We start from the raw sequence: 13,569 nt of genomic DNA, 5'->3' as shown, positions 1-13,569 counted from the left end.
TATATTATACCCAAGCGTAATGCTGCTCAGAACTGCTCTGACCCTGCTTGAGCCAGTGGCACAAATCTGGACTCCTCTAAGGTGAGGGTGGCAATACTTGGTGAAAAATGAGTTACTGGACTTCATTAAAGTCACATATCCTGTTTGTCTTGGCTCTGAAAGGAGCAGTAATCCTATCATACTGAGCCTTTTGATTTCAGCAGGGATCATAAAAGGGCTGAACTTCCATGTTCAGTGCTGAGATCTCTGCTTGTTGAGTTAATAACCAAGAGAAACAGCAGGTTCCCCCTCTGGGCATGGGCCAGCTCTGATGGGATGAGACAGGCACTTTGCCTGTGGATTTTAGCTAAGAGCAAAAGCAAGTTGAGCCTTGAGAAAGCCATCAGTGCTCACAGAGCCTCTCCACTGGGTTCCCATTTCAGAAGTGATTCTCCAATCTCAACCTCATCTGACTCTTCATCTTTCCTTCCTTCCTCTTCCCTGACCACATCTTGTTCTTTTCTCTCATTCCCCTGCTGACACCTCTTGTCCCTGTGGCTCCCTTGGAATATATATTGAATAGAGAATGGTTGGTAGCTCTGCTAATTGACCTAAACCAGTATGATGGGAAAGCTCTTGTTTTTCAGAGATTTGGAGTTTGTTTTTGTTAATAATTATGCCCACAAAAAAAAAAAAAAAAAAGAAAAAAAGAAATCAAAGAACACGCACTAGTTTTAGTAGTTTTAGGATACAGAAGCTAGGAAACATTGGCACACTAATGTAGTTATTCCATGCAGAAAATGGCACGTACAGTTTGCCAATACAGAAGGAGATTTGGTTGCAGGGAGCTGCCAAGCATCCTACAGGATTTCTGTGACAGGGGGGGAAATCTATTTCTCCAGGCTGGCAGTCACCTGCTCTGACTGCAGACTGATCAATTCTGCTTCATCCCATGTCTCACCCAATGCATACCCTCCCAGGCTGTAACTAAGGAGGAGGTGTGGACTGCAGCTCCCTAACTACCTACACAATCCTCAGCACCTTGTCAGCCTGTGGCTGTGACTTTTTCAGGGATCCATTGGGAAAAAAAGATCCATTTGTATTAATAGTCATTATTAGAGATCTGAATTAGACTTTCTCTAATATTCTTGGTAGAGTTACTTTTTGATAGGTGTTGCTTTTCGACTCCTCGTCTTAAATATACAGTTGCATAATCTTAAATGTGTCAGAGAATGGTTGAATCAATTTGGCTGGTAAAATGATCACAAATACCTTGAATACATACCAGGTTAGTTTAAGTTACAAGGTAGGTTAAGTTTCTGAAGCAGTTCAACATTCAGAAATATAGGAGCCATATATTTGTGAGATGTTATCTTATTGTCATCATTTAATTGAAAATAAAGTGATTCCATTATAGTTTGTGTGATCCTAAGGTTCTTTGGGACCAAGGCTATTCGAATGCAAGTTTTGTATTATATTAGAAATTTGTATGGTGTTGTATCTGTTCAGAAATAAAGACATCCAGGTCTTAACCAAGTCCCTCTAATTGGAATACAGACCAGTGATTAATTCTTGAATCACAGCAGTGAAATCTGTTTGGAGCAGGATTAAAGAAGGGGTCTAGTGTATCACACAGATGGATGGTAGATATCATGTGTTTCCTTCTCCTCAAGTGCATTATATCTTATTTCCTCTAATGCAAAATTTAAAGTGACTCTAAAGCAGAATGTGTCATGTCAAAGTGTGGTGGTAACTTGGTCTTAAAATTAAATTATATTAGTTTAAAAATAAGCTTAGGAATTTTTCTTCTCAAGTTCAAGGCTTCCACGTGGTTGTGGCTGCAAAGACAGGCGAATTTTCTTGTAGATGGGATTAATATAATTTAAATATATTGTTCTTCAACACCAGTAATAAGAGATGCTGTCATGGAAAACCACCTCACATTCAGCATTTCTGTGTGATACAGAATTTCCTCAACTTTGAAGTAGCCAGATCAAATAAAAAAAGAGCTTTAGTTTAGAATTTGGATGTAAGTTCTACAGAAATTCTACTGTGTATTAAATACAGTGTAGCATGATATGTTAGAGGCTTTTAAAATGTGTCATCAATATGTTTCCACATATTCACTGTCCAGATGGCACAGAAGTGCTCAGTATCCAAAAAAGGATCTCAGTGCCCCTGCCCTGCATGATGCACTGCAGCCCTGTGCAGCACAGTGTCCTGTTCTGAACTGATCTGTAAATTTGGTGTGTTTCCATTCCAGAGCTCCTGTGACAAGGATGTCATCCTGAACATTCTCAGTGTCCTCACTGACTTGCTGTCTTTGGGTAAGGAAGCAAAGGTTTGGGGCAATGGCTGTGGGCTATGGCAGAAAGGGGGTCTTAAAGTAAGTCAGGGAATTCATACTTACATTTAAACTTGACCAGGTGTTTGCAAGGTGAAAAAAAATGTAAATTGTATCTATAGATCAGCAGTCCTTACTCCTGCGTTTGGAAAACTGAGCTTATTCAATGTATTAAAGAAAAGAAAAAGAGACTCAGAGAAAGTTTCATTTTTTTCTTTTTAGTTTCGAAGATGCCCATGGGTTGCAAAGTATTTCATAAACCCTGGCAGTCAACCACTGGAAATGTTCACCAGTACCATTGGAGAGAGGACTGTGAGACAGGGAAAGGAACCTGACCTTTCAGAGCCCAGGGACCCTCTAATGCAGAGAGTTCAGCCTCTCTCCAAAAGGCACTTCTGCCTTGGGGCTGCAGGGAATGGATGTCACTTTATGTGCTCAAAGCTGCACAAAAAAATAAGTGTATTGGCAAGAGGACTAAAAAAAAAAAATAGTCAAGTTCCTTTTCCTTTCTGCTCCACCACAAAAATATAATCTACTAAACAATTCCCAACCCAGCTAAGCTGCCAGGCTGTGGGGGCTGCATTGGTGAGTGCTGGATCCTCCTGGGTCCCTCACTCTTGGAAGCCCCACCAGAGACATCACCTGTCTATCTGGGTCTCTTTTCTCTCTTTTGGAGCCCTGGAGCCCTGTTCCTCAGCTGGGTGCAAGGATGCCTCCATGGGGAACAGGGGGTCCTGCTCTCCCCTAGGAACAGAAGGAGCAGCATCTCCCAACCACAGAGCTGGATCAATGTTTGTTAACACAGTAAGGCTCCAAGGGTTAGAGTGCGGTTCCTTTGGAGACCTACATTTATTTGAAAGCTGTCCCCAAGGCTTCCCTAGGATTCCTTTTCATTTGGCAGAAACCCAGTGCAGCTTTAGTTCTTTCCTTGTTTAATTTCCAGTATCTAAGAAAAGATCACTGAGCCTTTTGCTGCTTTGAAACCTGTCGGTGTCTGGGCTCATTCCTCCCTGCCACATTTCAATGCACACTGAAAAACTTCTGCAGCATGTGGGTTTGGGGAGACAAGGACTGTTGTGGTAACAGGTTGTTGCTCTTGTGCTGAGATTGAGGCAGGAACAGGAGAGAAGCAGGATCGTAGAAAAGGCAAAGAAGACTTTATTCAAAAGAACCGCGCGGTTTTTATAGAGTGGTTCTATTATATTGGTTATAGGTTCTATTCTATTGGCTAACTAACAAAAACACCTTCCTCACACACTCTCCTTGAGAGGAACAGAAAAACGAAGTAGAAAAACACCACTTGCAAATTGTTTATACTCAACGAGTTATCACATCTTTCCAACTCCCTAAAACTTCTCACAAGCTGCTGTGAGAAACACTTGCTGTTTCTCTCTCTGTGTCCCATGGCATCCACAACAGGTAGCAGAGCACACAGTTCCACCATGCACTTCCATCCATGGAACTACAGAGCACACAGCTCCATCAATGTCCCCAGGCTGGGGACACCAGAGATTCATGGCCAGTTCTGCAAACGCTCGCACGTTCACGGCACTCAAATATTGCCGGAAGGCCACGGAAGCTCTGTGTGCTTCTTGCAGACTGAGGCCTTGTGACAGCTGTGGCTCAGGGAGGGGATGCTCTGAGCTGTCTCTCCTCTCTTCCCCAGGCACAGGACGGAGGATTCACTACGTGGTCAGCAAAGGGGGCAGTGAGGCTCTGCTGCAGGTCCTGGCCACGGCTGCCCGGACAGAGCCACCCGACCACGGCACCCTCCTGCCCCTGCTGCGCCTGCTGGCCAGGGTGGGCCAACGAGGTACTGCTGGGGGGCTTCTGGAGGGGGGCAAAAACGAGGTACTACTGGGGGGCTTCTGGAGGGGGGCAAAAACGAGATACTGCTGGGGGGCTTCTGGATGGGGGTCAAAAATGAGGTGCTAAGGGTGCTGGGGGGCTTCTGGAGGGGGGTCAAATATTAGGATCATCTCATTGTAGCCTTCCGGTAGCTCAAGGGGACAGATATTGTAGTAGGGCCTGCTGGTAGAGGATAAGGAGTGATGGTTTTAAACTGAAAGAGGGTAGGTTTAGATAAGATGTAAGGAAGAAATGTTTCATGATAAGGATGGTGAGGCACTGGTACGAGTTGCTCAGCGTGGTGGTGGATGCCCCATCCCTGGAAACATTCAGGGTCAGGTTGGACAGACCTCTGAGCAACCTTGTCTGGTGCAACAGGGGGTTTGGACTAGGTGGCCTTTAAAGACCTTTTTCAATCCAGACTATTCTATGTTTCATATATGGTGAATCAAAGTGAACCCCATGTTTTTCCATTTTCAGTGAGATTAATATTGGTTTAACTCATTGATACATTTGAATGCCTTTCTTATTAGATTTTGAGTTAGAAAGCTTAATAAACACATGTTTAGCAGCACAGCTACAATGACCTGGCCTTTGCAACAGTTTAATTCTCATTTTCTGTTTACAGATAGGAAGTTTGGGCATAAAGTGCAGAAGGCAGAAGCCACTGATATAATACTGAGCTTGACAAGAAGACACCTGGGCCACCACCTGCACCTCACCCACTGCCTCTGGGTCCTGAGGGTTTGTGCTTCTAATGGTGAGTGCCAGGATTTTCCTCTTTTCTTCTGTGTGACAACCACCAGGGCTCTTTTTTGCTCATTTCAATGCAAAGAAACATTATTCCTGGTAGGGTTAGTGCCTGCATGCACCATTAATATACAGAAAAGCACAAAAGCCAGAACAACCTTAGAAAAAGGTGTTCCTCAAGGGGCCTATGCAGCCTTTACAGTGCATTTCATCTGTGAGCTATGGAAATAAAAGTGCTGTAGTGAAAAATATTCATGGCAAAGATCTCCTATTCTGGAATATAGACAGTCAATTCTTTTGCTCTGAGACTTGGGTACCTTAAGTCTCTATACAGTTGCCATTACCATAACAGCCAAATGTCTCACTATTGTTGATTGTATTGATCCTCAGAGCAGCTCCATGAGGGTGGAGGAGAGGGTGAGAGAAATCTGTTACTTATTCAAGGTTCCCCAGGAGGCAGATATTAGATCCTGGTCTTCTGGCTAGTATCCCCTCAGATGTTCACTCTCCCAGCTTTTCTTTCTTGGCAATGCTCTCATGTTAAATGATTCAAGCAAAGGGATTTCCAGTATTCTCTCTAGGGATCATTACAGATTCATACAGGCTATAAAGCACTGAGCTCGTCAGCACAAATTTCCCTTTGCTCACTCTAACCCTTTCCTCTCCTTCCCTACATCCCTCACCCAGCAGACAATTCTTGATGGCCATCGTGTCTGCAGTCTGCTCTGTGCATCCTGAGATTTAGCTCTCCTGGCACCCAGCCCTGCAGGTCCCCTCTGCCTGGACAGGAGCTGGCTTCATGCTTTGGGCTTCCTCAGGCAAGCAGCCAAGCCTCAACACTCAACCCCTCTCCCCGTGATAAGCAGTGTTTGAAAGTCTGAGTGTGGCTGAAAATGCAGCCAAAGCCAGAAGATGAAATGTGCCTTTATTTGGGTTTCACAGCTGTGCAGTGACCCTGTGCTGCCTCTCACTCAAAATTATGATTTGCCTACTTCCCTGCTCCCTGCTTCAGTGCACCTGCACTCAGCTCAGCTGCTGTTCCTGCAGAGGTTTTAGGATGCACACTGCAGCCTGCCCTCCTTTCTGTTAATGTCAGACCCCAGAACCCCAGCTCTGCACCTTTGCTGGAACATCTGTTACTCTCCAGGTATCTCCAGCACTCTCCATTAATAATTTTGAATTTGTGGCTTCTGTGGCCCAGCTGGGAAGCCTCAGGGGAGGTGAGGTGAAAATCTGTATAGGTGAGATATTAAACCAGGGGATTACATGATCCCAGCCTTAAAAATTATGGAGTGGAACTTAAGGGAAGCCAGAACCATACAAAACTCTTGAGAGTGATTAGGTATGAAAGCAGGAAAGATGAATCCTTGCCTCACCTCATGCCCCACTCTGGGCTGCTCCCTTCACTGCCACCAGATGTTTGTGGCTGCTCTGGAGCAGGATGAGTTTGAGCAGCCGTGTCCACCAGCCTGGCTCTAATGAATTGCCAGCCAGTGTGAATGTAGCTGGCAGGCCTTGGAGGCTTTCCATCACAGGGCAGCTTGGCAGGGACACCATGGGACAGCAGGAGATGATGAGCCCTCTGGCAGCTCTCTGATGACCACTGGGAGATATCTACAAAACAGCCAAAACCCAGCAGTGGGCAGGCAGCCAGGGCTCCTTCTGGCTACTGTTGATTACTGATCCTTTCACCTTGGTCCCATCCATTTAATATTTCAGGGCTGTATTTGTTCCTTCATTACACAGAGATATCCTGTCTCATAGTGGGGAGGACTGGCTAAACACCTAGGCTATGCATTAGGTATTGAAACTGATTGCAAAATCTATCTAAAAAAGTTACTAGTCTGTTAAAAAGTGAAGGATTAAAGGGAAAATTGGCCTAGATGAAATTAAACTGCATTCAGAAGCCCCCCCAAACCCACTTCCACTCTGCTGAATAACAGCACAGAAAAGAAAACTCTGCCTTTTAAACCCCCATGAAATGAACTGTCCTCATTGAGGTGCATGTAGGAAATGTAGGATGAATTTGAGCTCTGTCATCTTTTTCTGGGAGAAGACCCTGTTTAATTATAATCTGTTTTCTGGAGAGTACAATGTCTACAGGAGAAGGGGCTTTGGGAAAATTGGGAAGAGCTGCAGGACTGGTTTTTGCACCTGATTTTGGCTCAGGTTGTGTCCACAGACAGCTTTGTGCTTCACTTTCTGTGTTTGTAAGGGGACCTGTGGAGTCCAGATGGGAGCCCAGAGAGCTCATAGCCCCAGGGGCAGCTACTCTTCCCCACATCTCTTCTAAGCAGTGTTTGCCAGCTGCCTCCTTCAGAGCTGACTGCTTTTTTCCTTTTATTGCCATAGTTGCCACGGGAACTATGCTTGGCATCAATGGAGCCATGGAGCTGCTTTTCAAAGTCATCACTCCCTACAGCAAGAGACACGTCAGGACGGTCAGGTAGGCAGTAGCCCCAAGGGAACTCATCTTTCCAGGACAGGAAGAAATAAAATTCTGGTTCCACTTGAAGAGGCAAAGAAATCAGAAATGTATGCAGTTTCCACTCACTTTAAACCTGCAGGGTTTTTTAAGAGGCAGAAATAGTTCCCTGAAGGACATGTTAATGCTGTGATTCATCATATGATTCATGCTGGTGGCCCTTTATTTGTAGTGTGCCCTAGACAGTGATGGCAGTTTGATTGCAAGGTACCCTCCTTCATTTCCCAGACACAACTGGGTTTGGAGAAGCTTGTGCTGGCAGCAGACAAGCCACTCCTGCCTCCCACTCAGCCAGAACTGCCTGCCACCATCAGCCTGGGGGCAGATAGAGTGGAATTGAGGCAGTGCTGCCTCATCCTCCATTTGCAGAGGGTCATGACCTGGTCATCATGATATTTTTGAAGTATGACAGCTCATACTAGTATTAATTTGTGTCTGCTTTTAAGCCCATCCCACATATTTCAAATCGTTCTTTTCTGAAGACATCAAGTCCATTTTATATCTTCATCTCAATGCTGAATGTTAGTCCCCAAGCTGTCTGTTCTGACCACTTCCCCAGATGCCTTTCAAGGCAAACTTTATGAGAGCAAAACACATATCTCTGGCTTGCTCTTTAAAAGCAGGAGGAAGAATTTGCTGCTGTGAGCTGTGCCCACACAATCCCATTTGCTTAAGCCACACAGAACCTGCCTGTTCTCCTGCTGGGACAGGCAATGGCTTGTGGGGCACTGTCCCTACTTGCTCAGGCATGTGTCAGCAAGCACAAGGCAGCATTCAGCCAGTTCTGGCTTCTGCATGGACCTGACATGGGTGAGGTCCATGGCTGGTGGTTACTGAGGAAGCAGCTTCAGGTAGAGCACGAGGTGGGAAGGACGGACAGACACAGCCCAACAGTTTGGCCACAGTTTGTTTAGCTGTGGTTGAAATGGGGGCCAGTCACCCTGGATGTGTTAAATAATGTCCATCCTGCTGTCACCATCAAAGACTGATACCAGTTCTCTCAATATCATGAGTTACACAACAGCTGGGAAGGGATTTGAATTAATTTCCATCAGCCACCAGTGCTGAAGCTGCACATCAACACACAGCACTGTTGTTTGCTAAGTGCAGCTTTCTTCTTCTTCCTCTGCCTACATGACTGGAGATACACAATTTTTTGGACAGTTTGCTTTTCTAAATAAGATACTGAGGGGGCCCAGCACATGCACAACTTCCTGCAGCTGCCTTGTTGATGGGAGCCAACTCCCTTTTGCCTGTGCTTTTGGCTTTCTAGCACAGTGCCAAGTACCTGGAACTGCTTCACAGCTTCAGTTCTCTCTTAGACAAAGTACCTGAGATTCCTCTACATGGGGATACCAGGATGTTTCTCACACAGATGTTTGGATATTACCCAATCCAAAGAATGTTACCACTAAGATATTATTCCCATCAGGCCTCATGTAATAACTTTGCAGCCTGGAGAACTGTTTTATGTATGACAGGGGCGTCCAGGATGAGTTAGACCCAGAGCTGGGCTTGGCTTCTGAGGCAACCAAAAGTGATTGATGGGTCCAAGTCCATGCTTAACTAAGCAAATTCCACTCAACTCCCTCTTTTCCTTCCTGTGGAAGTATTGGCTGTGATTAGATCAGTGTTAGTTCTGCTTCTGTGATAGACCAGGATCTGTTTGTGATGGGATTTGGGCCTGTATCAGTTTTCTGTTAAGCAATGGGACTGGCTGCCTTAAGGCTTTTAGAATGAATTTTGTGCAGAAGTGCTTTATTTACCATTGACTGTTTCCCATAGAGGAAGTGGAAACCTTGGTATCTGTCACACCTTTCTAGCCTGGCTTCTTGCTGAGATACATTTGGAGATGCAGGGAGTGTTGCTGAGGGTTGCTGTAAATGTAGTCTGTAAAGTGCTCTAAAATACTCACTTCTAAGGGAAACAATCAGAGAAACATGCTGATTTTGATTTAAATGATTCCACATTGTCAATATGCAATATTTAGCTTTTACTTCCTTTTGTCTGGTGTACAAGGATTCTTTTGAATTCTTCTGTGGATATTTTTTCCCATTTGGAACACAGACACAAACACCAGAGAAGCAAATTCAAAATTGCCCTCAGTAAATCCCATTTTACAGCTAATAAGCCTTTTTACTTATTACTGAAAATCTTTAATTTATTTTTCATTTGAAAAAAGGTGTCTTGTGCATTAATTTTTGTCTACCTGAGCTTTCTCACTGCTAGTTCAGTTTCCTAATTTTCACTGTATTTCCTAAAATATTTGTGCTCTTAAAACATATTTCAGGAGTTTGCAAACGGTTCATACAATCTTTACCCAATCTTTTCACGGGAAAAGATGATTTGTCTCCCAACTACTCTTGGTCTAATGAACAAGAACCATAAATCAGCTGAAGCCTGGTGGCCACTCAGCTGGCCTGCCCAGGGCTTAGAGCTGTGCCTTTTGTTTCATAACTAGGGGCAGCTGAGAAGCTCAGTGGCAGAGTGGAGACAGCCTGTTTTACATCAGAAGAACCACACAAGCCTGTTTTGTGTTAAAACACAATTGCAACCCATTAAAAGGCACTAGTTTCTCATTAGTCAGTTGAGGCTCTGTTTGTTTGCAGTTCACTTGGATATGCTGCTTTCATTGTGGAAAGTGGCTTTAGGAGACTTTATTGGCAAGAATTTGGGTCTTGAGACCAGAAGAACAGACTGTAGAGTGGGTTATAGATCTTCTCTCCCAGTATTAGCAAATGCCTGGAATAGCTGCAGTCTGAAAGCCCTAAGCATCTTTGCAGCTCATCAGAAAATGGAGGTAGGTACATTTGCAGAAAATGTCCTTCCATGATTTCACTTGCTCTAGCTAAAGCTTTGTGAGGTGACTGGGGTAGGGAGTTCGTGGATGAGCTTTCTGAGCTGGGGAGAAAGGATAAAAAGGGGCCATGTTCTTTGTCTAGCTCAGTATGTGCTCCCAGCTATCTGACACTGGTGCAGCTCTTCCCAAAGTTGCTGTGGCTATGCTGAAATTGGGACTGTGGTATTGGTCACAAAAGCATCTGTTTCTTTTTGCCTATGAGTTGTAGAGAGCACCAGCCTCTAACTTGCTGACAGACAAAAACTCCAATGTTGTCCCAGAAATCCTTTGCCCCTCACCTTGTATTTGCTCTTGATACCTTCTCTCCACCTCATAACTATGTGCCACCATGGTTTGCCTTTCTGCTGTGCAGGAACAGCCGGCAACTGTGGGAGCTGAGATTACCCTGGCTCTCTGATCAGCTGCCAGGAATGCAGCACTGAAAATGCACCACTGCTCTGGTGGGTGCACCCGCCTTCCCCTGCCCTGGGCAGCAGCAGGGCCAAGGTCACTTTAAGAATCTGCCCTGGAGAGTGCCCTATAGTGAGAGCTATTTATTTAGCCTGCTAAGATATGGAAACAAGATCCATAGTTCTATTTATTTTTCCCAGTGGCAAAGCTCTGGGGTATTTAGAAATAGTCTCCCCATGCTCCAATTGACCTTCTCTGGGTACGTGCCAAGTAGCTCTGATTCCCCTGAGACTGTGACTCATGGGCTTTATTGGCTTTAGTTATGCATTTGAGGTCTTCAGCTTGCTGGTGCCATGGCTGTGGATCTCTCCAGAACTATCCATATCTGAGGTAAAAGGTACATGGAAAAAACATGAAACTCTCTGTGGTGTTGAGATCTCTTGAGTTACCCACTGTGAAATCTAAGACTTAAGGCTGTCTTGCCCATCTCTCGCGATGCTGTGCTGCAGAGAAGGCTTTGTGATACCTTTTACAGGGACAGTTTAAAATAAAGCCAGATGATGTTCTGCTTTTCTCAGCTCTGTTTGTGTCAGTAGCTGGGATATCTGATAGGAGTCTGTGTGGGATGCTCAAATCTTCACTCCATCAACACCTTCTCTAATGTAGCATCCCTGATGCCTCACACAGTGCAATGATCACTGCTCTTTTCACCTTTCATCCTTATTATTCCCTCTATGTTCCACAGCTTCCACCCCTCTCCTACTTTCCAGCGTCCCTTTCAACACTGTTGCTTGTTTTCCCATCTTGTTCTGAGATGTGTTTGGATGGGTTGTGGGATGTGACAGTGGGAGATGTTTGCTCTGGTCAGCCAGCATGACTCTGTCCAGGTTGTCAGGTATCCTCACCAGTGCTTTGGAGGCCATGAGTTGTCTGTGGCTTCATGTTGTGCAGGCTCTTCTAAGACTCCTCATGTTGAAAATAGAGTATCAAAGAGACTGAAACCAAAACTCAGAGTTTATTCTCCTTTCATAAGAGGAAGAAGATCTGCGCCATTTTAGAAAATGGCAAATGGTGAGGTGACTGGTGTATTGGTCATTCTCTCCATTATGTTTTCCTTTTCTGCTGTTAAAAGGCTGGTGCACAGTTTTATTGAAGCAATTTGGATAGTCTGTTAAAATGTCTTTGTTTTTCAAACCTCTATGAGTACATCTATTTATCATACTGAGCAGAGCTGGCTCATGCTAAGTGTTCGCATAAACCTCGTATGAAAGATTACAACAAGAGTGAGTATTCATCAGAAATAAAAACTCTTTCTCTGGGTATTCAGAGTACTTGGCTTTCTACATTGGGCTATTCCAGTAAAGTTTGACTACTTAATTAAAAGTGGAAAGTGAATAAAAAGGGTCTGGGAATGGTGCCAAATTAATTCACTAGAAAATGTGATATGCAGAAATTATCTGCCTTTGCTCATGTCCAGCATTACCCACTTCTGACATTTGATCACAATTCTTCTTATGTTTGGTGCTTATTGGATAGTTCCAGAGTCTCAAATGCTTGCTGATAATCTACCTTTTCATTAAAGGGAGGAAATCCTCCCATGTAACTCTATTTCACCTGAGGTGGATATCTGGATTCCTGACATACTGAAGGGAAAAAGAAGCAAGTTCTCTTCACCTGTGGTAAATGTTTGCCTCTAGAAACTTGGGGTCTTGCAAATGTTTATTTCTCTCTGTGCAGTGGAGGATGACTCTGCAGTGGGCAACCTGGAAGTGGCATAATGGGCATTTAAAGCTGGGTCAGGTAGAAGGTTGCTGAAAGAGATTTGTCAAGTGGAGTCAGAGCCATCTGGTGTCAGGGCTCAAAACCCAGGAGGAGTGAGAATACCACAGATGTCTTTTCTTTGCTGATAAGTGCTCAGGGGTGATTTGAGGTGGGGAGGGATGAGCTTGAAACGTGCAGCAATATTGATGGCACTGTTGCCATGGCCATGAAGTGATTCCTGTATCACATATTTCTGTCATAGTGGGAGCTGAGGAGATTTTTACTGGCTACAGGAAGCAGAGCTCATACAAGTGAAAAGAGAAATGCCAAGGTGATCAAAGAGCACATGTAAAGCTAAAAGCCATATTTAATATATTTAATCAGATATTATGTCAGATTGACCAAGGAGAATATGAAGACCCTGGAAATGCTGAAGATATAAGTTAAGAGGCTGTACATCACATAACTTTGAATTAGGCTTTGAGTATAGGGTTATATATATATATTTATTTATTACTCTGCTGTTTAGTCAAAGAGAGAAGATGTACTGGGGATGACCTGAATACTGGACTTGCCTCTTCTGCTGCAAATGACGGAGAGGCATGGAAGAGATCCAACTGCAAATGTGCCCTAGACCCCAGTGCAGGCAGTTTGATTTTTTTTTCCTATCCTTAATCCTGGAACAATGTCTTTCTGGTAGACCACCATAAGCATTTACTGCAATTCCCTCTCCTGGATTGGTCTAAACTTCCAGCTGCTCTCTTCTTGAACAAAATATGTGGTATATCTGGCCACTGCAGACTGTATTTTGAGGAAGAGCAGAAACTCAAGGCACAAACTTGGTGATTAGTTCAGGTTATCAGGTTTTTCTTCAACCTGATAGAGAAGCTGTTGTGATGCATTCTTTTTGAGGAATGCTCTATGTACAGTTTTATGCCTTTGTTTATTTGGCAATGGTTCCTGATAGAAGATCAAAAGCAAATCATTCTTAATTCATCTTGTTAGTCTGTGTTTTGTCATTAATCATGTTGAGCAGTCTGGATATTTAATTGGAAAGTAACACATGATTCTATTGGAATGTGGTCAGAATTAATCAATGCTTAGCATTTTGAGAATAAACAGACACTATTTGGTTCACTTCATTCGTGTAGA

At 44.1% G+C, this 13,569-nt stretch overlaps 1 protein-coding gene across 1 annotated transcript in view; it reads left to right on the top strand.

Annotated features, from left to right (window-relative positions):
• Positions 1–2,113: 2,113 nt before the first annotated feature.
• AGBL1 (AGBL carboxypeptidase 1) overlaps positions 2,114–13,569 on the top strand; it is a 245,523-nt gene continuing 234,067 nt past the window's right edge. The window contains exons 1-5 of the mRNA XM_066559057.1: positions 2,114–2,131; positions 2,243–2,306; positions 3,990–4,136; positions 4,800–4,931; positions 7,274–7,367. Coding sequence (XP_066415154.1) covers positions 2,114–2,131; positions 2,243–2,306; positions 3,990–4,136; positions 4,800–4,931; positions 7,274–7,367 — 455 coding nt within the window. The remainder of the gene's footprint in view (positions 2,132–2,242; positions 2,307–3,989; positions 4,137–4,799; positions 4,932–7,273; positions 7,368–13,569) is intronic.

This window comes from Molothrus aeneus, chromosome 13 (assembly GCF_037042795.1).
Source record: "Molothrus aeneus isolate 106 chromosome 13, BPBGC_Maene_1.0, whole genome shotgun sequence".
Classification (NCBI taxonomy): Eukaryota; Metazoa; Chordata; class Aves; order Passeriformes; family Icteridae; genus Molothrus; species Molothrus aeneus.
The sequence above is the reverse complement of the archived record's forward strand: the minus strand, read 5'-3'. Positions and strand labels throughout refer to the sequence as shown.